Consider the following 27419-nt stretch of genomic DNA (forward strand, 5'->3'; position numbering starts at 1 on the left):
GTCATATAGAGGAAGCTCTAACCACCATATAGTTTTATGATTTGGATTAGTTGTTTATATTCTCTTATTCAAGAATTGTTGATTTGGTTAGACCTATAAATTTTTCCTTATTAGTCCATTCTATACAACATTGTCTAAAATGGTAACAGAGATCTATATTGGTTAATGACCTTTTCTCAATGCAAGTTGCTAAGAATTATTTTATATTATTTGGTTTTTAAAAACCATTATCAATTGAGGAATATGTATAAATTAATTAACCTTTTTTTATCACTTATAATTCTTTAGACACAAAATTTTTTATATCAACAATCGAAAATGTTTTATATTGTAATAAATAGATTTTGTATTAAAAAATATTATTTTTAGAAATGTCTTTTATTGTTTTCATTATTTATATGCTAGTTTATTTTGTATGCATAATATAATGAATGAAAAATATAAAATTTGGAATAATTGTTTAGAGTTAGCAATTTTTAAAAAGAGTATAATATATTAATATAAAACCCGGTCGACGCCCTGGCAAATGCGGGCCGATGACCCACAAATTAGAGAGTATGGGGGCTTCGCCCCCATAAAATATTTTTTAGTTGAGCCCCCTGAGATTGTAAAGGGTAGCGACGCCCCTACTAGTCTTAATGGGCACTACTTTTAAACTTCCTAGTATTCTTGTACTGCGCACTTTATCCTTTCTTGTTACTCCAGCAATCATCCTCAGCATTTCATCTCCATAGTTTGTAGATTTCTCTCTTCTGATTCTTTGGTTGGCCATGTTTCCGAACTTGGTTAACCAATTTCATTATGGTAATGTTATTATCTTTTCTGTTTGTTTCCGAACTTGGTTAACCAATTTCATTCTGGTAATGTTATTATCTTTTGTGTTAAAAGTATTGCACTCATTCATTGTAAATGATGCTTGCTTGACTTTTCAGATGGTTAATAGCGAGGAGCAAGATAACGAAGTTGAGGCATTGAAATCAATATTCGCTGATGATATATATGGTATATATCAAATATAGATATAACCTAATAAATTTTAGTTTTACATGACGATAATGATAGGTTAAAATTACATGTAAAAATTCAAAATAACACTGATTTATCTACTTCAAGAAGTATTTCCATATGTATTAAATTAATATATGTATTTTTTAAAGGTAAATGCATTTTGCAATTTATATTGCCTAAATTATATCCAGATGAGATACCTATTATGGATATATTATCCAATCATATATCAGATTTTCAAAAAGAAAAAATGAAAAATGTTTTAATTTCTGAAGTTTTATATATATATTATATATATATATATATATACTGATAATATTAGGCAGGAGATAATTTGGGAATGCCTATGATATTTACCCTCATATCCTTTATACAAGATTGGTGGTACATTGATTCTAAAGAAATTAAGAAAAAGATGGATGAGGAAATCCTAAGAAAAGAAACTGAAAAATATGTAAGCCTTTTTAAGTATCATTAATTATAAAATATATAACAATTTGTTTTAGACTTGATAAAATTTTTTAGTTTGTCTAATTTTTTATAACCCTTTCCCTTATGAAGTAATGGTAATTATCACTATTCATACTCCCAATTTATAATATTTATCTATTACAGGGTGTGTTAATAAAAATAATTACGCAGATTTTTTTTAAAAATTATTGTTTTAAATCATTTCAATGTTGTTAAATGGCTCAATTTGAGCTGTTTTTAATGAAAATGGTTATTTTATAGTAATTCTCAATTAGAAGGAATTCCTTGCCGAAGTGCAGGTCATGTATTGTAAATCTTAAAAATCATATAATTTTGCTTTTGCCTCTACAATCACACAAATCTTGTTAAATTATTGGTCAATATTATTACTTAGATTTCTAAGTTGTAATAATCACAGCCAAATCTACATAATTTTATTTTTTTAAATGGTGCATAAAATTGTTGTTTATTAAAATTAATACATATTCTAATGTAAAAAAAATTATCGTCGTATTGAACCAATATTACTTTTTACACGTATTTTTTATACAGTAATTATAAAAATTAATTTTTTTACTCTATAACTTTATTTTCACAATTTTAAATATCATGTAATTCAAAATCAGAATATTTTTTTTGTCTTTTAAAAATAATTTTTTTTTTCTGAAAAAAAAATACAAATTGTATTATCTCAATTTCTAGTAAAAAAAATGATTAATATAATAAATCGATATTCCTAAAATAATTATAATTTCTTAAAATATAACTTGATTAATTCAGAGAAATAAAAAAAGTCTATTAAAATATATAATAAATTTTTAGAAGAAAGATATCTTTATCGAGATTTAAAATCGATAAATTAAAAAATAACATTCTTCAACAAAATAAAATATAAAAATCGATATTTATTCAAAAATAAATAAAGAATTTCCAAAAATCTAATAATATTCTTTACAAAAATAAAATAAAAATCAATATTTATCATCTTAGTTCTTAGATATACTCTCACCTATTTTGGATTTGGTCCTTATGTTTTTTTCCATGCCTTTGGCGGTGTCCACGTTGTATATTCGAGCTACTATCGTTTACTTAATTCATTTCACCTTATCATTATGTGTTTTAGTCCATACTGGTTGTCTTATCGTAAAAAATTGACCTTTCTGTTCTGTGTGAGTACCATCTTGTCTGCTTCCTTATGTCTCCCTAATCATTTGCAGATAGGTTCGAGCATTCTGTCCAAACATCATCTGTCCCGTTGTTGCACGCTCCCTGTTTCTAGGCTAATAAAAATTCATTTAATCTCTCATTCTTGTTTATAGCTGTATTTTTTTCCATGGCTGTTTTCACCGTTCTTACCATCCCGTCCGCTTCTCAGTTGGAGCTTGGATGGTATGGAGGGGTATGTGTGATTTATCCGATGTTCCTTACAATATTTTTTGAATTGATAGCTAGTAAATTGTGGTCCATTGTCCGAAGATAATCTATGGGAAAAAAACGGATCTTTATACAAAGGGGAATGAATAATAATTCCAACAGAATTGCGAAAAAATACTAAATGAGTTACATAGCTGTCATCAAGGAATCTTCAGAATGAAGAGTTTAACCAGACAATATGTATGGTGACCCGACAAGACCTTGGCAAAGAGTTAATATAGATTTCGCGGGACCGTTCAAAAACACCATGTGGCTTATACTGGTAGACATTTACGAAATGGGTGGAGGTAAAAGAATGACCACCACCACATCAGAGAGAGCCACCGAGGTATTAGGCGAAATATTTAAGCGGGGAAATCCACAATCTTTAGTATCGGACAACGGACCACAATTTACTAGCTCTCAATTCAAAGAATATTGTAAGGAACATCGGAAAAATTATGCGACAGCTTGATGTCGAAGGTTCCATCTTGTCGTGCATGCTTTTTGCACAGTTCCCTTTTTGTAGCACAAGAAGTCTCATAAATGATTTTCTCTTTGGATATCCCAACATTTCATACATTCTATAAATTTTGCCTAATCAAACTTATTACTTATTAATATAAATTTTTTTGGTGAATAATTTTCTTTTATATACATAGTAAAATCATCAAAACCGAGAATGACGATAAAATGATAAGTGCCATTTTTTATGAGTGAACACTAAATCGCTTTATATACTTATAAAATGTAATAAATAATTAAAAGAATTTTGAGTTTTTTTCATAATTAAGAATTACACCTAAACATTATCTACATGAGAATAGGGAAAAAAATTAACAATGTATCAGGCTTATGCATGGGTTGGTGCTCGGATCGAAAGATTTAGTTGGGTTGGGCCTAGCTCATTTTTTTCGAACTATCCGAGCAATTTAACAACACTAATGATTAGGATTAGTTGAATCTATTTTTAAAAATGGCTAACTTAATATTTTAGCCAGAAAAATATTGGCTAAACTTTGAGATTTGGCTAATAAATGTCATAGATACCTTTGAGCTCTCTATGAACAGCTTCTTCAGACTTGCATAATATTTTCCTGGATAAAATATTGAGTTAGCCATTTTTAAAAATATATTCAAATCGAGCAGTTTAACAATACCAATGATTATAAAATCGTTATATAAAACAACAAAAAATAAATGAAACTCACTATTTTCTAATATTATCTAAATCTAGAAAAGAATTGATGGTATAGCCGTTACCATAGACTCATTTATACATTGGAAATCCAAATTCGACGAAGAGAGGCTACGGAAAATGGTTAAAACCATAGACGAGGATCAGGAAAATCGCCCAACTGGTATTTTATTTCCCATACCATAACTTTATTTTTGAGATTTATATTTGATGAACTATATTTGTGCTGCAAAATCGCTTCCCAGTCGACTCAACCTTAGACGACAATAGTAGATATTCTTGCTCTCGAATCCTGATATATTATTTCAAAATGTAAATTTATTAAGATAGTCAGTATATTAATTTCTATTTTTATACAAATTGCTCAAAATTGGAACTTAATAACAATTATATTCTTATAGACTTTTTTATTATATTTGACTATTTTCTTAGACAAATAAAATATCGGTAGGAAAATTTTACTTGTTTTTAGGATACCAATCTCGAACTGAAATGATGTATAAATGAAACGTGTCTATAAGAGATTTTTATTGGTTACAATCTTGAGATTTGTATAAGAATACAAATTAATTCACCAAATATCTTGATAGATTTACATGTGAAACTATTTACCATCACCGGGTTCCAGAACAATGTATACTATATTCATTTTTAAAATCAAAATGAAAGTGACTTGCTAATCGATTTTGTGCCTGGCATCCAAACTGAGCCGATTTTTTTCGGCTTGAGTTCCATAAGTGAGTTGCCTTTTCAGCTCGAGCTTCAAGGCTGAGCTGATTTTTCGGCTTGCAATCCAAGTTAAAGCCAATATTTCGACTCGCGTTCTAAGGCTGAGCCAATTTTTTCGCTTAAAAACTCGGCCAAGCCTTTTTGGAGTAGGTTTAAATGAAGCGATTTTGCATCACTAAGTTATATACCCAATTATTTCAAAATACTGAGATTTTATAAATAAATTATATCAATTTCAAATCCAAATTCCTATTTCTGTTTAAGGGGCAATTTTAAAATAATATTTAGTTAACAAATAAAATTTTATATAGTAATCCTAAAATTGGATTTTAATATTTAACATATCTATTTATTAATTAAATAATAAGCAGTAATTTTAAATATATATTTTGAGATTTTTTTAGGCCGACAATTGTTTGAAAGAAACAGCATGTTAATGCTTTCCGACGAGATGTTGTTAACAGCTGATTCTGAAAACCTTGAGGATCTGCAGGACTTGGAGATTGATGAATCCCTCTTTGAAGATATCGACGAAGAAATAGCTAATTTGAATTTATAGAACGAATAATATATTTGACCTAATTTTGATAAGACTAGTAAAATATTGTGAATACAAAAAATAAAATTATTTCCTAATAAATGATGATATTCCACGATAGCTGATTTATTTAGTAGGCTTAATCCAAAGGAAATTATTATTAACTTTGAATATCTTGAATTATCGAAGTTTGCTAAGTATTTTACTTTTTTTGCTAAAAAATTATAATTAGATCGATAATTTAAAATATAATCTTAAATTTATTAACATTCCAATTTTTAATTTTGAAAAGAAAAATACAATGCGATTCCTAATATTTTATTTATACTATTATACACATAATTTACTACTAATTATTAATTTAATATGTGTATAAATTTACTAGAGTATATATTTATATAATAATTGTATTAAAAATTCAACTATTTTATCAATGATTGAAATGGTAAATAAGAACAATTTTTTGTTATAAAAGGCAATATAAAAATTATATAGTTCGTGTATATTTATAATGAAATTATATATCACAATGACTTGCAATTTTAATATAAAGGAAGATATTTTATGGCCTACAATTTGATAATACAAAGAGTATAGTAATTTTTAAGATTGCCAATATTAATTCTTGGATCAAGACTTATGTTCTAATTTAAAATTTATAAAAAGTTGAAACGATGAGATTTTAATATTTTATGCGTTATAATTTGAAGATGATACATCACCACCATGGCCTGTCCAATTTGTATGGATAAACTGACCGGGTTTAGTGAGTAGTTCATAGGTGTGAGCCCCAAAAAAGTCTCTTTGCGCCTAAAAAACAAAAATAAGCAATCAACATATATGAAAGGTATCAAAAATTTGATGCTGGATATTTAAAGCTACAATTCTAAAATCAATCCAATTATTATGATCATATGTTAATCTTATTTGATTATGAAATCCTCATTTAAAAATAGTTATATTTTATTTTAGGTAAGATTAAAAATGTATCTAACAAGATATTAACATAAAATATCAACCGATCAATGGCAAAAAATACTATAAAATAAAATAGAGATTTTAAATAAATATTTACCTGAATCAAGTTGGCGGGCAAAAATTCGCTTCTATAACCGTCGTAAAAGGCAAGAGCGGCAGAGAAACAAGGCAAAGGTATTCCCTCAATAGCAGCTGTGGCTACTACCTTCCTCCAGGATTCCTGTGAAATATACGCAATAAATTATATATTTATGATCTAAATTATAAGCCGTAAAATTTAAAAAATACTAATATTAAGCTGTTAATAATTTAAGGATGCCGGATATTTACTCTCATTATCATTTTAAAACTAGATATTTGTAAAATTTCTGAGGATTTACTTGGTAAAAAATTCAAGGATTTGGGAAAAAGCAACTTTTTTTTTATATTAAAATGTTATTTTATCAAAATTTTCAACGTTCAGAGACTGATGTACTTATGAAATATTACTAATTAGATAAACATCAATTTTTTAATATGTGCAATACTAATTTTTAATATATTCCTAAGGTTAATACAAGAATTAATTTTTTTTGAGGGTGCCACTAACCATCTCTAATACAATTTAATCAGAAGATTTATATACCCAGGTCATATTTCATTTATTGAATTAGGAGATGCTGATGACACGGAGACTGAGGTATATTATAATTTTGTTTAAATGTTTTTTTATTGTATAATGTAGAATATTTTAGATTAAAATGTTTGCAGATTGATATTATCTTATTGTTTTTTCTACTAATAATGAACTCTATATATCGATTTCAAGAAAGGTTCAATTTATGCGAAATAAGAGCAAATGTTTTTTAATTGATATGATGGGAAATGTCCAGAATTTTAATTGAAAAATAGGGTTTTGATGTCTTTAAGAGCGACACATTTTTACCGGTAATCCTAATGGAATTTTAGTAATATGAAGCATATGACTAAAAAATATATCTAAATATTACCTAGTAATAAATAACTATCTCATATGTGGTCATCTATAGGTTATCCTAGGCCACAAAAATTTTGCAAAAGACTAAAACCTAAACATTGATAAAATGTTATTTGGTGGTTTTCATGATTTATTTTTTATACCCTATTGCTTATTTGGTGATGCAAGAGTTTCAGGAGTTTGATAGCTATTTCATTTTACACAAATCATTCTCCACAGAATAATGATTATGCTCTTATTTTTCAATCGTATGATTTTAAATCAAATGTCCTGGAAGAAATAACAAATGTTCACTTCAAAATCTCTTATTGTAAGATAAATTAAATAGTCCTAAATTTTCGTCTCCAATTTTTTGGATAGCTTATCTTTGCATTATTCCCTGCTTTAAAATACTCAGACAACGTATAGTATTTGGAGATTACATCAATAATACCATCTAACTATCAATAAAAGGGTCAGGACCGTTGGTTACATATAAATCTATTTATAAATATAATCGCATATTAGGTTACTTGAGAAGCTTCCAAAGCCTTTAAAAAGAATTGATCAGTCATAAGATTAAACAATTTGGGATCTTTAACGAAAGCATCTTTGATGTTCTTTAAAAATTTGCTTGTTTTTTTTATATAATAAATTTTAAAGAAAAATTAAACAATTATAAGATTGTTGCAAAAGTGATTCCAAAAAATAAATTTAATGACAAAATAAACCTATACAAATTAGAAATGTTAAAAGTATAATAAACAGAGTTTGAAATCAGAATACTAAAGGTCGGAACCTTATCAAAATCAAGAACCGTAATTTTTTTAATCTATAACTCTGGTAAAAACAGTTATAACTACACGATTTCTCACCTTACCTTTAGCCCTTCTAAGTCACTATATGGATTGGGAAAAAAATCACGATTATTTTTGAAAAAAATAGCGATTTCGAATAAATAATATTTTAATATGATCATTCGATTTTTTTAAAAAACATTTATTTTTTTACTTAGAGATAGTCAAAATTTGAAATAGAAAATTAGTCAATTAGGAAATTTTTTAAAAATCTAAATTTTGATAATGAATACACTTTTTATTTTTTTCTTTACCCTCCCTTAACTTTTTTAATAATTTCGCCCTTTAATTTACCTTCTAATGATACATCCTCCTCTCCACATCATAGCTATACTCCCGTAACTGAGTTCCCATTTGTATTTATTAGATGTTTCTTTAAACAACATGAAACCTTGCGCATAGGATATGATCTTGGAGGCGTACAAAGCCTAATATATTAAATTATTTAAAGAAATTACCCAAATATACGATTTTTATGTATGGATTTATTTGCAAATGTATAAAATATTAATAATTTTGCATTAATTTCTCGAGTGCGCTATTTATCAAAAATAATTTTCTTTTTGAAGACAGAATTTAAATGAAATATGTCTATATTCAACATCATTAAGGTGCAAATTTAATGGGAATTCTAAATGGGGAAACGTCTGCTATTTTTTTTTGTTAAACTTAAAAAAAAGGAATAAATATTGTAATAAAAATAATATAATTTATTTTACCTTTCATATTATTTTATTGTCATTTTAGTAAGGAAGCTTAGTTAATACTTCTTCAAAAAAATTATCATTTGCTTTTTGGGGAACTATGGAAAATCTCTTAATTATTAACAATAATTAAAAACCTTTCTAATCCATTCAATGAACTCCTCCTTGTTCTGTTGACATTCGATGACCCTAGGTTTAGGAAATATTTTACTGGCCAAAACTCTTTCGTCCTTAAGGGCAGATAGACAACGAGCAAACACTGCTTCGCCTATACAATGTATATAAACAATATGAAAATATCTGATACATAAATAATTCATTTAAAAAATATAACATAACCAGTGCTGTAAAGTAATGTCAATAAAAATACAGCTTTAATCAAATTTATAGGGAAAATAACATCATTCGTTTTTCTCTCTGGAAAGTATAGATATTATTGACTATTTTTTTATGTTTAAAAAAAATCGAAAGCATAAAACATTATTATTATAATCATTACTTTTTAGTGTGTTGGAATTTTGAAAAATAAAAGATATAAAGGTTTTCAATGATAAAAAGTTAAGTGGTGCCGGTAAAATTATAGGTATGAAACTTAATTGTAATATAAAAAAAATGAGGAAAGTGTTGTATTAAAAAGAACGGAAATAGAAAAATTCAGAAATTTGGAAAAAGAAATGATTAAAAAGGTGTATGAGACTATAATATTTAATAAGTTTGAAGGAAATTTAATGGGTCAAATAAGAATCAGGAAAAATGAAATCGGCCAATATAGCTTTGTGTCTGTTACCAGGCATTGGGTTATGTATTGGATGATGCGTTGAAAGCGTCCTCATGCTTTCTATAAGTTGATTTTCTAGTTAAGATATATCCGTCTCCGAATATGGCTAAAAAGCAAAAATTTAAAATGTAGGAGTTGAAAAATGAGGAAGAGAATAGAAACATTTTTAGGATCGTTAAGAAGGCAAAAGAGATATAGGATGTAATGTGTGTGATGTGTTTAAAATATCGTAATTGATAGTAGCAAAATCAAAAAGGTTTGGAAGTCGTATATGGAAAAGTTATTGAATGAGGAGAAAAAATTATAGAATGATGTGAAATGTGCAAGTGGAAGGGCCTGGTTATATATTTGCTAAAGTGAAATTAGCTTTAAAAAAGATAAAGAAAGATAAGGATGAGGGCTATGAGTAGTGACAGGAATGTTTGAGCTGAAGATTTGGGGATCGAGTGGCTTACCTATGTATGCAAATTGAATATTTTTGAATGGACTTTACCTGATGACTGGTGGAAAAGCGGGATACTCCCGATATAAGAAGGAAAGGTTAATCTTCTAGACAGTCGTTCATAGAGAGCAATTAAACTTTGGAAAGAGGCAATGAAGGTCATTAAGGGTTAGAAAAAATTAGGAACCAATGAAATTGAATGACATGCAGTTCGGCTTTTCAATTGAAAAGAGCACCACAGAGGCTAATTATGAAATGAGGCAACTGCAGGAAAGATAGTAAGTGTTAAATATAAAACCACCCATTTATAGTAGGTACGTGACTTTAGTACATCAAAGCTGTGTTGAGTGCTAAACGTTCTTGTTTATCTGATACGAAAAACATGTTTGTTAAAAATGGTTAGAAAATATATTATAATAATTATATTTAATCTTGTACATTTAAAATTTTTATATTTTGTTGAAATACCTTTCTTTCTTTACAGTTATAATATATCTTTATTATCCTTTTTTTGCATAATTGGAAAAAAGGAATATCAGTATTTGACATGCCATTTTATTTTTTGTATAACTAATAGCATAATAACACGTTTTTTTTATAAAGTAACGAGTAAGGTAACGAAAAGAAGTTATATTTTTGGGAAGGAATGGAAAAAAAACGTTGTTACGTTTTTAAAGTAACCATTACAGCATTAATATAACAAACAATATTATTCAAAAGGAAAGTAAATTAGAAGAAATTTTATAAATATGTCTTGATCTGCTATTAAAAAAAATATGGTGGCAGAAATAATTTTTAAATATAATTTTATACTATGTAGAGCAATGATTTAACCTATAAGGGTAACGGGCACACCTTCGTTTAAAGCACTGATGATAGTCCATTTGCCCGTACCTTTCTAAATTTTGATTTCGTATTTATATTTTTTATTAAAAATATAATCTAGTTTATGCACATTGAGAATATGTTTTTTTTAAAAAAAATATCAATTTCTCAATTTTGCAAATGGCCAATCGTCAAGAATTTACCAAACATTATTATAACAATTATGCCAATATTTCATGATTATGGTTATTTTTTTTTAACCTGTCCTGCAGAATCCCTGATTTTGTCAATCAAACATGTTCCGTTTTTGTCTTTGAAGTTAATGATTTGGTAAGTGATTTCGATTAAGTAAGAATCTAATTCGGTCTTATTCCATTTCTCGAAGACCTGTAACAAAAATAAATTCCAAATAGCGCTGCATTTTAAAAATGGATATTCACTAATTGTTAAAAAGAGAAAATATTTTAGATACTCTCAAATTAAATAGGAGTTATGAGCTGGCTGTAGGCTCTTCTTAGCAACGGCACCCATTGGATATAATTTAATGTATTGTATATATATATAAGTGGCTTAATTATTTTAGGTTTCTAATCCCATTATGAAAATATTATTTTGAAAAAAAATGCAAATGAGAAGGATATCTTTAGAAAACCTTGTTTGAAACAGGTTAATATAATTTCTAACCGTTCAATTACCTCTTTTACACTTTTGGAATAAAGGTTGTGTTCTATGTACGGTTCAGATATTGCATAGAAATTTTTGACCCGGACCTCTTCATTAAATAGCTTAATCATCCAATTTGCAATATGAGAAGGAAATAATGAAATATGGAAATTTAAATTTGGTATATTTCACAAACCTGACCTATTTCTTCGTTACTAAGCTTGAGAAATTGTTTCATCATCCAATAGGATTCCGATATTAATTGCATGTCTCCGTATTCTATCCCGTTGTGAACCATTTTTACAAAGTGACCGGCTCCGTCATTTCCTAACTTTTATTACAATCATTTTTTAAAAATTCGTTTGATCAGTATAGTAAAGCAGCCTAGCCACAAAAAGAGGTTTAATTTAGGGTCGAACCTTGCTGTATTAAAACCGTTTAATTAACTAATTCCAGCTTTTAGAGTAGTTCTTTTTGAGTTTTAGAAGTCTTTTCATTTTAAAAAGGTTATAATCCCTGGGTAAAAGGGCCAGTTTTCCCTATGGATCTCTAAAGCTTAAGCGGAAAAAAAGGATCGGTTAGATAATTATGTAACTCTAATAAATTTCTCGCAATAAAATCATATGGCCTTAAAAAATTTTAGCGTTGATATTCAGCTTAAACACTAGAGTAATACAAAGATATAAAAAAATTATTACAAATGAAAGTACAGATATTTAAACATCTGAACTGCTTTCTTCAATAATATCTTAAATGCATCTAAACGATATTTCTGAAAAGTTTTGTGTATTTTTAATTAGATAGTTTTTGATAAAAAACTTTTTTTTTACCGAGACTAAACCAACTTTTAAACTACAAAAAAAGAATCGATTTGTATAGTAAATAATATGCTAAATGTAGATGACCATTCAACATAAAAAAGTTAAATTTTTTTACACGTATAATTAATTTTAAGGTTACCTTAATAATTTAAATATACCAGTGAGATATACCAGTTTAAAATAGGGGTTTAGATAAGCCACACCTTATCACTAACAAAATTATTTTGACTTAACCATTTTCGAGGGGTAAAACAATTTTTAATTTTATAATGGTTACCCAATCACAACACGGTTCTCCGTCGACTTGAGCCGAAATGCTCTGCATGATTTTCTTAATGTGGGGCCTTTACGTTTAATTTAAAAAAAATTATATAAAATAAAACTTGGATCAAATAATTGATAATTCTCTCAACATCTGCAATGTCACTAATATCCTTATCTCAACCGAAACCCCTTTCTGCCCAAATGCCATTAATTATAAAATCGAAATGTTCTATGCATCAACCATCTCCCTCTTCTATATTGAACAAAACATAACTAATTACGTTAACATTTTGCGAAGATTTTACTGTTATATAATATAAAAAATATTTTTTTTTATCAGATTAATCATTTTTTTGCAAATTGTGAAAATGGTTGAAAAACATAGTAATAATTAAGAATATATTTTGAAAAAATCAATTGTATTTCTATTATGCCTCGAAAAATAGAGGAAGAGACTACACTTGGTGATAAGAAGAAATTATAATTTTAAAAATTAATTATTCCTAATGTATATTTTATTGCAATAAGTTAACTACAAAACAACTATATATATTGTGAAACCAGGCATCCGGATTGCCTCCAGGCATCAAGGAAGGCCCGTATCTGGCACCGTCTTCACCTCCACTTACACCCATACCTACATAAAGTATACCTTTTTCTTTCAGGGCTTGCACACGTCTCTTAGAAATATTAAGAGAAGAAAATATAATTTATTCGATAAGGATAAATTTAATTTATTTAATAATATGTAAGTCATATTGAGATATGGAATTCATGGGAATTCCGACATTTATATTTTAATCATTTATTAAAGGAGATTTTTAAATTTAAAAAAAAAATCGGATTTGACCGGAAATATATTCCAGCATGTGTAGAGTACCTACAAATAAATAAATATAAATTAAGAGTGCGCCGGTTCATGGAAAAACTATCTCAAATTCAGTGTGGGTTACTCCAGACATAGCTTTAAAACATTTCCGGTCATATCAGATTTTTAAAATCAAAAAATTCGTAAATAATTTTAATTTGAAAGATTTCGAATCCTCGTGGATTGCATATCCCTATACGAAATGTACAACACTTGGACCCAGTACATTATATAATTCATTAGGTTTATAAGAAATCAATTTAAAAAATCGGAGTCTTATGGTCAGGCATGGGTAAAAAAAAAATGTAACGAAGAGCCAGTGGCGTAGCTACGGGGGTGGTTTTCGGGTTTGGACCCCTCCCAGAGCAAAATTTTTTTTGAGAATATACGTTCAAAAGACTTAAAAGTGATTTTATATGAATTATATTTTTCTGGTTTTGATGTTTGTGGAAGGATATTATATTACTATTGAAATTATTCTGGATAGTATTATTATAAAGTCATTGAGAATAATCTACTAAATTATAATAACATATTATTGATGCATTTAAAAAATATATTTATTATATATTATCGAAGATATGGTTATGATTTGTAAGATAAACCCGGCCGAAGGCCCGTTAAAGGGGTCTGGGGGCGAAGCCCCCAGCTTTTATATGTATGGACCCCCTCTAAGGAAAATTCCTAGCTACCCACTGCGAAGAGCTATGTAAGCTTTGTTATATTTCAATTAATAACGTAAAGTTTGTTTTTGGTATATAAATTTTAGCCTTTTTTCAAAATCTTTTTATTAAAGCTGCTATAATTTTTTTTTTTGAATTTCTTTCAGTGGCTTTAATTTGGAGAACATGATTAGTCGATTTTAATTTACTTGCATCAACTTCTTCCTTACTCTGTTTGAGTTTTGGAATCCAATTATATTCAAAATCGAAATATGGGTGGAAATGGCTGCGATTATTAGAGATCTGCAAAGTTAGGCCAGGCCCAAACCGGCTTTGGGCCGGGTTCGGGCCTAATTATATTTAAAATAATCGGGTTGGGACCGGGCCGGGCCTAATATTTTTAAAAAAAATTAGAGCCGGGTCGGGTCGGACCTTGGAATTTTTTTTAAATATATCTAAATTTATCAATTTTATATTGAATTTTTTATGTAAGATAATAATATTTGATTTTATTTATTGAAACTAAACGACATATAACATATGTCTTTTATTTTGAGTAATTATAAAAATTAATTTCTATATTTAAATAAATTTGGGCGGGGCTGGCAAAACTTTTTTTAAAAAAATTTCGGGCCGGGCTTGGAAAATTAGGCCCGATGCAGATCACTAGCTATTATAAATTCATCATAAATTGCTGTAAATTTTTAAAATGATTATTTATATGAAGGAGGAAATTCTTAATCATTTTCAAAAAAAATATTGAATTAAAATAGTTAAAAAAATGGATTAATTGATATTCATTATTTTAATAGGGTTTTAAAAAAAAATTTTTTAATGGGCTTGGGCCTAAAATTATTAAATATAAATTTAGATTGTTTAAAACAGTTGCTAATTTAATAAAATCTTGCCTTTTTTCTTCTAATAATAATAAATTTCAGTATTGTAAACAAAATGATTGCCTAAATATATTTAAATATGGTTAATTTTCATTCAATAAAAAAAATTAAATTTTTGTATAAGCTTGGGAAATTTTTGTGAAACTTATTATGGGCTTGGGAATTTTTTTAACATTAAATATGGGCCAGGCTTTGGCCAAAAAATTTTTTTTACTGCGGGCCTGGGCCGGGCTTGATCAAAAAAATAAGGCCCATGAAGGTCTCTGATCACTAAGCAGTGCCATATAAAAATATTCATACTTTCTTGAAGAGGAAAGTAAAGAATTAATATATTATTGTGAGAGTTTAAGAAATCTGTACAACAAAAAAATACATTTCTCCTTCCTTCTCTATTTTGCAAAAAAATATATTATAAAAGTGGTTGCATATCTAATTTTATTGTAATTTAATTATGCAACAATTAGCTTTTAATTTTTAAATAACAGTAATTGAAACCATTACCTACCTCATTTCTCTCTATATAATGGTTACTTAAAAATTATGTCTCTTCTCTAAGTAATGCTAGCTCTAAACATATAATTACTAAATATTATTTATACTACCAACAAAAACTATTTAATAATTAATAAAGAATAATCACAATCAAAATATTATAAAATAAATAATTGTATTACAGTGGTGTCATCATATTCAGAATTTCCTCCATCTATTATAATGTCACCTTTATGCATAGCTGGTGCCTATATAGTAATTTAAAATTTTGTTAAATTATAATTAATGTTAGCCATATTTTCATGTTAACATCAGGTATATAATAACAATAAAATCAAATAATGATAATCTAAATAACTATTAAAAAGAAAATATTCATTTAAAAATAATAAAGTTTTTATAATATGATGGTTACATGGGCATATTCAGGAATTTTTTAAAGGGGGGGGGGGGGGGGGTGGAGCTATTAAATGAGTTTTCCTCCATAAATTTTATTGGAGACCTTTAGGTCCACTTATTATTGGCCTTTGGATTTTTTATAAAAATAATTTATGGTTTTCACTTTTTTAAATAAAAAAATTTTTTTCTAAAAATTCTGAATTATGGCAATTAAACTTTTAATTATTTATTTCAAATTTATCTTTACAGTGATATATTGTATTTTATTTTAGGAGAGGGAGAGGTATAAGGGGAATTATTTATTAAATTTGCAATCGGGGAGGGGGGTACCCCATTTGATTATTTACCTAGGTGGTTATTATATTAAACATTTACCAATATATTGATGAAATCATCTACAGCACTTCCAGCTTTAACCATAATCCATGCTATTTTGGGGGTTTTAAGTTTAGATAAAAACTCTTCAATAGAATGAGAGCCTATGACATTGGTTCCCTTGGCTTCATTGTTCAAAAACCTATCCACTTTTTGCACTGTTCTATTAAATACACACACTTTAAAACCATGATCATTCATATTAAGGACAATATTTTGCCCCATGACAGCCAATCCTACCAGACCGATATCTGCTAATCTGTCAAATTAACAATTATAAATAAAATAATATTCAATAAGTTCAGGGTCAATAGGTCCAAGTTAATTTACAAACAAAACAAAATTGGTTAAGCTTTTTTAAAAAATATACTAAACAAAAAAATGCTTTTTAAAATAAATAATATTTTATCTCATGCTATATAATAAGGGTTCCGATAATAAGATATAAGAAAACTTACCCTTGTGACATATCTTATATAGGTAGGCTGGTAAGGTGATAATTAAATAATATTATTAACCACCTTGAGGAAAAGCAGCATATAGAAAATTAAGAATTTATATTATATAAAAAAAGTAATATAGGTAATTTTAAAATTTTCGATACTATAAAGTATGTCATATTTATACTTTTAGATAAAAATCTATTTATTATAAACAACTAAGGATAAGTATTACATATAAACAATGATTTATTAATTTGCATATATTTATTCAAAATATATATAAAAATTTTTGTTTGATTGTTAATAAATTAATAATTGATTGATATTATAATTTATAAATTTATAATTATATAATTAAAAATGAAATTAAAAAGATAAACAAATTCAAAAATTTTAAAAACTTTTTATTCACTCCAGTAGTGACTTCTACTAACGGGCATTTTTCGCCTTCAACATCTTTGTTTTTAAAAAATCTTGCTAATAAAATACGACTTTTCACAAATGAACCAAGAGAATTCCTTTTTATTCGACAAAAAATTCAAATAGAAATTTTTAGACACAATTATGGTTCCTTTTTGGGGACTCAATTATAGAATTTTATTTTTAATTATATAATTATAAATTTATAAATTATAATATTTTTAATTAGGTTTTATAATTGATTGATTGTGTATCTAATCTAAATATTAGAATAACAAAAATAAATTCAAAAATAAATTATACATCATATGTTAGATCATGTTTAATGCCCACCATTGAAATTTACAGGAATCCTATCATATGTTCGCAATTATAGTTGCGGGAAGATTGGTAAATAAAAAATTTATAAGGATAATGATAACATTCAAATAAAATTCTAAAAATATAGACATATATTTTTAACCTATTCTTTCTTTTTTATATAATTCCATATTGTTGAACTTATATATTTCATTTTTTAAAAATAAATATGTTAGAAGTATTTTCTAATTATGTAAATTTATGAATATTTTGTAGTTACGATACTAAACTTTTCTTGAGAGCTAATAAATTGAGATATAATTAGAGAAATCATATTTGTTTAGGTTAGATTCTTTTAAATTCCTTTTTTTTGTTTGGCTAAAATCTTAATTCTGATCTTTAAAAAATCAAGATTTTAATAACACTACCCAAGCCTTCTTTTTTTTATTATTTATTAATTCTGGTTACATTAAAATTTCTATTAATGTCTACTAAGCTCAATGCCTAGATTTTTTCTGAATTTTAAATCAAACATTTTTATGAACAGTGATATTTTTTAGGAATTAAATAATTTCCAAAGTAAAAAATAAATGCAAGCAAATTTTATGATTTTAGTTCATGGTTAGCAAAACTCTTTCACATTCATTTTATTTATAATTTCTATTTAGAAAAGTCTTTAAAAAAATTATCCTCTTTTTTTCTCACCAACATGTAAAACATTGGTACTTTATTTCCTTTGATATATAAAGTAAGGTCACTTTACATTTTCATGAGATTGAACAACAATTTTAAATAATTTTGTTTTTCTTATTATTTTTAGAAATAACACCAAAATGAAATGTGATATATTTTTGGGGGCTTCTCCCCCAAACCCCTTTTACCTGGCTTTCGGCCAGCTTTCCCCTGGCCTTTGGCCGGGTCTTATTTAGCTATTCTATTAAATTATATTTCTATTTTTAACTATTATTTACTAATTCGTGCTTATAGATAGGATATTACAAGCCTCTTTTTTATTATTTCAAGTTAGGTATATTATATTTAATTAAGTTTTTTTAAATGTAAAGGTTTATTTATATGTAAAGTTGAAATAAAGTGTAATGTCATTTTTTTTATAAAATTTGCTTTAAAAACTAGCCTCAGCTTAAATTCTCATACAATATAAGTAGAATATAATTTTTTTTATTGAAAATACTAATAGTAGTTTAAAATATTGACTAGAAAATAATTAAATTAACAAGTTTTTTTAAACTTCTTATCAAATACAAGATTTTTAATTATTTCGTTTGTCTTTGGAACCAAATCTCTGTGTATATTTAACAGAGCTAACCCATTTAGCTGAGATTGAGTACTTCGTAAATATGTTTTCAACCTTCTCAAGTTGGAAAAAGTCTTTCCATTCGTACATGTTGTAATAGGCAAACATGCAAGAATATAAAACAACTTCGAAATATTAGGAAATTGAGCCAAGGTTTCTTTGTTCATGTATATTTTCCGCCAAATCAATAACTTGAACCAAATCTAAATTTGGTTTTTGTAAATTTCTACAAAGTAGTGAGCTAAAAATAATTTATTGATGCAACTAGCAGCAATGATAAACTCTGATTGATCAATTGAATTCAATAATGATATCGCTGCTAACGACACATTACTTTTTTTCATGCTCAGCCTTATTTATAAATTATCGTTTGATTTCAATCTCTTTGACTAAATATTTTTACATTTTATTAATATTTTTGAATAATATGTTGGAAAATTGATATTCAAATATTTGTAAAATTTTGATTGGTGGGGGGGGGGGTCTGGGGGGTGGGGGTAAAATTTTTATTAGCTTAAAATGATATTTATGAAAATAGTCAAATTTGCGATGGGGGGGGGGGGAATTTCCCCCTGGTTGTGAAAAATATAAATATATATACAACTAAGTAAATGAGGTTCTATTTTTGTAGAAATTTTTGTAAAAAGAAGTTTATAATGAGTAGGGAAGACCAGGAATCTTATGAACCGAAGGTTCTTGCTAGCCTTGGTGTTTTCTTTTAGAGTATTCAACTCTAATAGTTAATTTTTTAACCAAATATGTGTACAATATGCATAGGCAGCTATAATTTTTTTCTAATTTCAGATCACACAAAATTTTATAACACAATATATGATTTATACCCTCAAAAGTAATTTTTTTAAATGCTGCAATTTATCAAAAATAAAAAACAATAAAAGTTTAATTATACAATAACTATCTTATACAGAAGATTAAACCCTATTTTATATAAAATTATTATTTATTTGGACAATTAAACTACCATAAAATTTAAATCTATTGAGTCTTGGACTACTTTTCAGAGGTTCATGCGAGCTTTTTGAGTGCCATTTTAAAATTTGATTTTGCTTATTGAAATTTGAATATGGTAAGAAACTATATTAGAAAAAGGAAGCATCATGAATATATATTATGAAAATATGTCCTTCTTCACCATTATGAAGAAAACAGACTTAGGTATGCAAAATTAAATAGATATAAATCAATATCAAAAAAACAAGATTTGAAATTGCCTACATAAAGACAAATATTCAAGAATTAGCATGAAACTATATTATACAATTATCTAATAAATGCATAATATGTTCATGTGCCTTTGTCCCACTTAAATTTTCTTTTTAAGCACATGGATCTAATTTTAACTTTTATCACAAAATTTCACTAACTTTTTATATTTATTTTCCATTATGGTTTATGTTTATCAATAAAGTAATTGTAATTATACATTTTTATATTTTAAAATAATTTATATTTTGCACTTCAAAAGCGCCTCATGGAAAAGTTCATATTTCCAGAATTAACTCATCCTTTCCCAAAAATATTTTTCGGAAAAATTAATACTGTGTATAATTTTTTAATGAATTATCTTTATGTATAGCATAAAAGTAAATATTGGAATAAAAATAAGATATTATTTATTCAATATTATCAAAGTAATTTTAATTTTATTCGTTTGCCTAGATTTTAAGAGTCTTATTTATAAATATCAAACGATGAAAGTTTTTCATTTATTTTTTTGGTATGCTAAACCAATAATGTATAATACTTAGATTTAATATTCATGTATTAAAATGTCTTTTGAAGCGTCATTGATACAAGTCAGCTGATTGCACGCCATTTTAAGTTCTCATAGAAATTATTTTTTAAAAATGTTTTCATAAAATTTTAACATAATTTTTTTATATAGGGTGACCAAAATGGCGTGACACCAGACGATTTGTTTCACATTTAAATGAATGAATTGTCAGTTTAAACACGGTAAAATTTAAAAGGATAAATATTTTTGATATGGCACAATTAGCATGTATTCGATTCAAATTTCCAATCTTATGTTATGAAGGCTTGGAAATAAATTTGAAAGGATTAACACGCCTGCCCTGGTTATCGCCACCATTATGATCTTATTGTTAACTATAAAACGATGAAAAACTAAAATAGTATATAAATAAAATGTAATCAAATATTTCAATTTTGTTGATTTGATTAAACAATAATTGTGAGTTAAGCTAAATTTAAACTTAAGTAAATATTAAGTTTATTTAGTTGTCAGGCCATGTCCTGGTTTTTCATATTTTTGAAATTTATTTCAGTTTAGTTCAGGGTAAACAAATAAATTTTGAACTTATGACACTATTTAAGGTTGTACATTAAATAAATATTATCTACCACTTAAATATTTTTTCGGTAAAAAAAAGTAAATACGAGGTAAATCTGAATAGCCTCTATCTTTTTTAGGCTGTTTAGAGGAAGCTATATAGACGGGTAAACAGATAACTGTTTAGAGATAAGGATCAAAATTTTATTAATTTAGTCAGTTAGAAGAAAAGTAGTTTAGTATTCGCAAAAATGCTCAAATTTATTGATCTCTTACGACTATTATTGGCCAAATGGAGTGCCAGATAGCAGGGCAGGTTCCAAAATAAAATCCTGGATGCACACTGTTTATGAGGTTAAATAAAATAAAAATTATCAGTTGCTTCTATTCCCAGACAAATTATAATTTTTAAAAAAATACGAAAACACCATTTTCTATTTTATTATTTTTTTTTGAAATATTATTTATACCTGGTTTAGTCCTATTAAGAAAAATTAAACCCGAGCCCAGCTCGATAATTAAAAAATGTTTATGTCCAACTTTCTGTTAAAGACATTATTTTAGACAAAAATAAAAATTATTTTAAAAATATATGTTTAAGGCTCAAACAAATTTTGAAAAGGTAAGCGACACTCAAATTTTATTTAATATAACTGATGCAAGTACTATAAATCATATTGTTGTCTTTTTAACTGGAGAGATTGCATTTCCTGAAAATATGGGAGGGTCTGGTAAGTATTAGATATATTTTATTTGTATATATTTAACTTATATTTATTTTTAGTTTTTTTCCATGTATCCCAGGACAGTTTAGAACCAAATTTGCAATGGAAATATATTGGTTATTTATCAAATGAAAAGCCAAGTGCAATATTTAAAATATCCGATAAATGTAAATTTTATAGTTTTATTTTTTAAAAATATTTCTGAATCTTAAATTAGCTAATAATTTTATTATGTAGCCAAAATTACAAGTTCATTTACATCATCTTTACCACAACACAAACCAGCTCAAGTAGGTATTTCCATAGACTCACTGACCAATATTCTTAGTCTAGAGCAACTGCACCATCCTCAGATAAATAATTCTGCAATTATGCAACTTAGTCAAAATCACACACCAAACAATGATGAAAAAGTGGAATATTGTGTAAAAATGTTACAAAATTTTTATCACTATGCCTCATCTTTTGCTGCAAGTGGTGAAAGTATAAAAAATGCATTATCACTTCAAACATTTGACCCCCAAAACACTGATAATTTGAATATTGCTACAATTAGTAAAGATGGTAGATCTACCTATTTTCCTACATCCGCATTGGAACAATGGTACAAAAATTTTATGAACAAAATCAAAATTAATCCAAATTTTTGGAAGTCTATATCCAATGATTAAATTATATAATCTAAATAAAGTGACAACACAAAATCTATAATTGTATCTTATAATGTGATTTGTTGTTAAATAAATTACTCAATATGTGTAATTATTGGTGTTGTTAAAATTTACTTTTGAAACTTAACTAGTTATAGTTACATTCATGAAAAGGTAACTAATCACAATCTAGTTACATATTTTTATATGTAACTAGTTATACAGTTCTATTTCAAAAGTAACTAATTACATTATGAGTTACTTTATAAATCATTTATAACGCATCATTTTTTTAAATATTTTATATAGAAAAAATCACGATTTACAAATCTTAATCAATTGTATTTAAAAAGATAAATACAATTTATATAAAAATATGATTGCATTGAAAAAAAAATTCGGAGAATAGAATATATTTATCAGGGATGTAAACCCGAACCCGTAACCTGAACCCTCGTATTTTAGCTGTACCCGAACCCCGACCCTTTTTAAAAGTGTAGGGTCTAAGGTTTCTAGGTGTCATAAAAAAAATTCAAAAATAAAAAATTATATAAATTTTTTAAATTTAATCACTTTTTTTCGTGGAATCATTTATTTTATCTTCACGTTTTTCTTTCAATTTTTTTCCTGGATTTTCATTTTATTTAGAGATTGATATCATAAATTATTTTGTAGGTAATAATATTGGCTCTACAATTGTCTATTAATGATTGCCTAAAAAATAATCACTTTAAAACTATTGATAAAGCAAGGTGTGTTGCAAAATATTTAAGAACTCCCACAATTGTAAGAATATTAAAATCAATGAAATGGTCAATGATAATATTAGATTGCACAACACGTTGATCCTCAATTTATTTGATGTTAGAACGATAAAAAGTTTGAAAGATTTTTGTAATGATTTTATTCAGAGACCTGCCGGGCCGGACCATATTTTAATTTTTTTAAATTTCTCCGGGCTGGGCCGTATATTTTAAAACCAAATATTTGAAATCGCCATTAGCTGTAAAAATCAAAAATAAATAAAATATATTTTAAAAAAATCCAGGCCGGGTCTGAAAATTTTTTTAAAAAATAAACCCGGGCCGGAAAAAATTGTTGAAAAAGAATCCGGGCCGAGCCGTACAAATGGTACCCCTGTAGGTCACTGATTTTATTATAGGAGCATGTGAAGTCATTTTGTCGGAAGATGATTGGTGCCAAATAAAGGGCCTTACTAGTGTATTAGTTACTTTAAAAGTAACAACATTAAGATTACAATCTGAACAATTATGTTTACCTGATTTTTATGGCATATGGATTCGATGCCGATTAGATTTAGAAAGATTTACTAGTCTTTATCATATGGAATATTAGAAAACATGAAAATTCGAGAGCAACAATATTTGCAAAATAGTGTTGTATATGCCTCTATGTATTTAGACCCTTGATATCAAGTTTTATTGAGTATTAAGCAAAAACAAATGGCTAAAGACCATCTTAAGGATTTATGGCACACGAAAAACTCCATTATTTATAATATATTGAATGCTACGACTCAGTGACGAGGCGTCAAGTTTACTACTAGGGAAGCAATCAAAAAAATTTTTTATTTTATTTATTAGTCAAACCATAAAAAATTAAGATTTATAAATAAGTGGAATTCGTCTTTGTTTTTGAGTAAAATGATCAAGTACTGAATTATAAAAGTTATTACTAGATTTTAAATTTTTCAATAATTTTTTTTCAATAGAAATCGAAGCTAGATTCGATAATCGATTTTGACTCATTCTGTTTCTACAATAAGATTTGATTATTTTTAAAGATGAAAACCCCCGTTCTGCACTTGCTGTTGTTGCAGCCAAAGTTAAAATGAATTTGCATAATTTAAAAAACTCTTTAAAACTTTTCATCAAATCGGTATTAATTAAAAATTCAAGTATTTCATAAACATTTTTTCTCTTTCTAAATTCATCGTCACGAAACACTACCTTTAATTCGGTTTCCAGCTTGTGTAAGTCGAAAAATTGAGAATAAGTGTCATTTAAATTGTCTAATAAATATTTTGGGAAATTTTGATTAAATATTTGAAATTTACTAATATCTAACAATTCGACGAATTTGATATTTTTTAATGTATCAAACCGAAAATCAATTTCATTGATTATAGTATCTATTATTTTAATTATCAAATTTTTATAAAATTCTCTTGTATTAGGCAATCCGGATCTATTACGTTTTTTATCTAAATTGTCTTCAATATTTTCCTTTACATTTAAATTTCTCCAAAAAACATCAGTTTTCTATGTTAGATTTAACTGAATTTCTGAAATCGTTAATACTTTTAAGACAATATGATACATCGTTAATTTTAGTTTGAAGTATATCAAATAATAAATCAGATTCTGGAAATTCTTGAAAAAAATATAACAAAATTAGAAAATTTGAATCATTTAATATATTTAAATACCCACGAGATGTTATTAGAACATCATTATCCCAAACAATATCAGATTCTTTATCAATCATACTTTCAAAAAAAACGACTAGATCCTTCAAATAATTTATAACTGTTTGAACCAGCTGACCATTGTATTCCCATCTTGTTGGGGCTACTCGTGGTAATCTTTTTTTAATCAAATTCTGCTGTACGCTTAGATGATGTACTAAAAAAACTGGCTAAACCAGATAAAGTTGCAAAAAAACCTTACATTCTTTAATTTTGCTGCAAGATTTTGATAATATAAGATTTAACTTGTGGGCAAAACAATGAATATAAAGTGCAGAAGGATTGACGTCTCTAATTTTTGCTTGCAGTCCATGTGAATCACCTGACATAACAGCTGCGCCATCGTAACTTTGACCTATCAATTTTTTCATAATTTTCTTTTTCAAAAATTTAATGACAAATTTTGATAAAGAATTAGCATCACGATGCATTGTAACATCAAAGAATTCAATAAATCTTTCATATAATGTCCCGTTATTTAAAACATATCGAAGAACTACAGCCAGTTGGGATTTATTATTTATATCTGTTTCATCTAATATTATTGTTATAAATTCCGTTTCTTCCAATTCATCTAATATTTTTTGGTGTAAGACATATGAAATGGAATTAATTAAATCATTTTGGATATCACTTGATAGTCCAATAAAAGTTGTACTATTTTCTAAATGATGTTTTAATAGCAAATTTTCTTCCGCGAGCAAATAAATTAATTCAATATAATTTCCTCTATTTACTGAATTAGGTGATTCATCATCACCACGGAATGCGAGCTGCTGAACTCCAAGAAAACATAGAATTGATTAAAATTTTCAATATTTCTCTATTTGATTTAACTTTCGAATTATGCTGTTCGATTGATATTTTGCGCATCGAATCTATCATATTTTCAATACGAATTTCGCCAAATGTTTTTAATTGAATCATCGACTGCAAATGAGCTGTTGATTCTTCATGTCATTTAACTGCCTTTGAAAAATTATTCATATCCAAAAATCCTCTATCATTCCAAACATATTTTTCCTTTGGGAATAATAAGCATGACCAACAATATAGAGAATTAAAAAATTCACATCCAGTGAGCCATTCATATTTATCATATTTATCGATAGAAAAATTACGAATGCAAGATTTTATTTCTTTTTTTGAATTTCTTAAAATTGGCTTTGGTCTTCCTTTTTCAATAATTAATTTTTTGGTATCAAAATTTCTTGAGCTAAATGATAATATTAATAAATTTTCAATAACACAATTACAATTATTAAACATTAATTTATAGAAAAAAAATTTTTTTTAAAAAAAGTAAGAAAAAAAATTTAATATAAAAAATTTCTTTTTCTTTTATAAAAGAATAAGCAATTTTTTATTTGCTTCCCCAATGCTTATTTTTTAATCGTAAAATTAAACAATATCATAACATGATTTTCTATTTATTTATTGAAAAAATAAGCAATATTAGATTTGCTTCCCTCTTGTATATTTTTTTTAACGTAAAAAAAAAATTACACCAAAAAAATATCGTATGAATCATGATTTATTAGTATATTTATTATAGGAAAATAAGCAATATTAAATTTGCTTCCATCATTTTTTAACATAGTAAATATAATAGTAAATTTTTTTACGTAGTAAAAATAATAGTAAATTTGAACGTAGTAAAAATAATAGTAAATTTTTTAACGTAAATTTTTTATCGTAGTAAAATATTATAAATCTTTTTAACGTTATAAAAAATATATTAATTATTTTAAGGAAGTAATTTTATTTTTTTTTAGCATAGTATAAAGATTATATTAAGTTTATCTAAGAATTTTGTAAGGACGCTTCGTCCATGGTACGACTATACCTACTTGTTGTAGTGATGATAGTGATAATATAAGAAACATTGATGATCTTGAGATTTTACTTTTAGATAGAGAAAAAAAAATCAAATTATCATCAGATAGAAAGGAGGATCAAAAAAATGCCTATTGCATATTTAATAGAAAAAATCTAAGAAGCTAAGAGGATAAATAAGGATACAAATATTTTAGAATTCTGGGAAGAAAATTCTTCAATATATCCAGATATTGAATATCTTGTCTAGAATCATCATGGCTGTACCGCCATACAAGTACAATAAATTTATTATTATAAAGATAACTATCTTAGGTAACCGTAGAACGTAGTTTTTCATCTTTGAAAATTATATTGTCTAATTTACGTAGAAATCTCAAGGATGATATTTTAGAAGATATTATGAATGTGCGATTGAGTAAAACATTTAAAACATAAATTATTTCATTTTTAAATTTTTTATTTGTAAATTATGAATATGATATTGAAGTATAATAATAAATGAATGAAAAAAGTCTTGTTTTGAGTCATTTATTATGTTCCCTAAACCCGAATCCGGACCCTTTTTAAATTTTATTACTATACCCAAACC

The 27419-nt window shown here is 26.5% G+C and overlaps 3 protein-coding genes across 4 annotated transcripts; 2 read left to right on the top strand and 1 right to left on the bottom strand.

Annotated features, from left to right (window-relative positions):
- Window positions 1-879: 879 nt before the first annotated feature.
- Window positions 880-5505, top strand: LOC135926408 (RWD domain-containing protein 1-like). 2 transcript variants are annotated; one of them, XM_065462275.1, is made up of 6 exons: window positions 880-1002; window positions 1041-1115; window positions 1158-1282; window positions 1331-1462; window positions 4130-4253; window positions 5224-5505. In XM_065462275.1, the coding sequence occupies exons 1-6, from the start codon at window positions 933-935 to the stop codon at window positions 5376-5378; spliced, it is 681 nt and encodes a 226-aa protein (XP_065318347.1). In that variant the 5' UTR covers window positions 880-932; the 3' UTR covers window positions 5379-5505. The 2 variants fall into 2 exon arrangements, with proteins under 2 accessions (XP_065318347.1, XP_065318348.1); XM_065462276.1 differs by having other exon boundaries at window positions 5214-5375.
- Window positions 5506-5842: 337 nt separating this feature from the next.
- On the bottom strand, window positions 5843-16894 carry LOC135927692 (6-phosphogluconate dehydrogenase, decarboxylating-like). The gene is made up of 13 exons (XM_065463854.1): window positions 16795-16894; window positions 16337-16595; window positions 15745-15810; window positions 13206-13324; window positions 12658-12724; window positions 11756-11890; window positions 11158-11283; window positions 10906-10969; window positions 8989-9119; window positions 8442-8575; window positions 7824-7923; window positions 6433-6555; window positions 5843-6167 (listed from the first exon to the last, which is right to left on the bottom strand). Exons 1-13 carry the CDS (start codon window positions 16803-16805, stop codon window positions 6048-6050), a joined length of 1455 nt encoding a protein of 484 aa, XP_065319926.1. The 5' UTR covers window positions 16806-16894; the 3' UTR covers window positions 5843-6047.
- Window positions 16895-17513: 619 nt separating this feature from the next.
- LOC135926621 (protein Hikeshi-like) lies at window positions 17514-22545 on the top strand. The gene is made up of 4 exons (XM_065462547.1): window positions 17514-17589; window positions 21730-21859; window positions 21913-22020; window positions 22091-22545. The coding sequence occupies exons 1-4, from the start codon at window positions 17560-17562 to the stop codon at window positions 22522-22524; spliced, it is 702 nt and encodes a 233-aa protein (XP_065318619.1). The 5' UTR covers window positions 17514-17559; the 3' UTR covers window positions 22525-22545.
- The last annotated feature ends 4874 nt before the right edge of the window (window positions 22546-27419 follow it).

Source organism: Gordionus sp. m RMFG-2023, chromosome 3 (genome assembly GCF_954871325.1).
Source record: "Gordionus sp. m RMFG-2023 chromosome 3, tfGorSpeb1-WG-v2, whole genome shotgun sequence".
Classification (NCBI taxonomy): Eukaryota; Metazoa; Nematomorpha; class Gordioida; order Chordodea; family Parachordodidae; genus Gordionus; species Gordionus sp. m RMFG-2023.

Excerpts from the sequence above, each read along its gene's own strand:
- LOC135926408 (XM_065462275.1), top strand. The coding sequence starts at position 933 with ATGGTTAATAGCGAGGAGCAAGATAACGAAGTTGAGGCATTGAAATCA. Across the intron at positions 1,463-4,129 it reads GAAAAGAAACTGAAAAATAT|AAAAGAATTGATGGTATAGC; the intron begins GTAAGCCTTTTT and ends ATCTAAATCTAG. Across the intron at positions 4,254-5,223 it reads TCAGGAAAATCGCCCAACTG|GCCGACAATTGTTTGAAAGA; the intron begins GTATTTTATTTC and ends AGATTTTTTTAG.
- LOC135927692 (XM_065463854.1), bottom strand. Across the intron at positions 11,284-11,755 it reads GTAACGAAGAAATAGGTCAG|GTCTTCGAGAAATGGAATAA; the intron begins GTTTGTGAAATA and ends TTTTTGTTACAG. Across the intron at positions 7,924-8,441 it reads GGAGGATGTATCATTAGAAG|CAAATTTTTAAAGAACATCA; the intron begins GTAAATTAAAGG and ends AAAAAAAACAAG.
- LOC135926621 (XM_065462547.1), top strand. The coding sequence starts at position 17,560 with ATGTTCGCAATTATAGTTGCGGGAAGATTG. Across the intron at positions 17,590-21,729 it reads TTATAGTTGCGGGAAGATTG|GCTCAAACAAATTTTGAAAA; the intron begins GTAAATAAAAAA and ends TATATGTTTAAG. Across the intron at positions 21,860-21,912 it reads TGAAAATATGGGAGGGTCTG|TTTTTTTCCATGTATCCCAG; the intron begins GTAAGTATTAGA and ends ATTTATTTTTAG.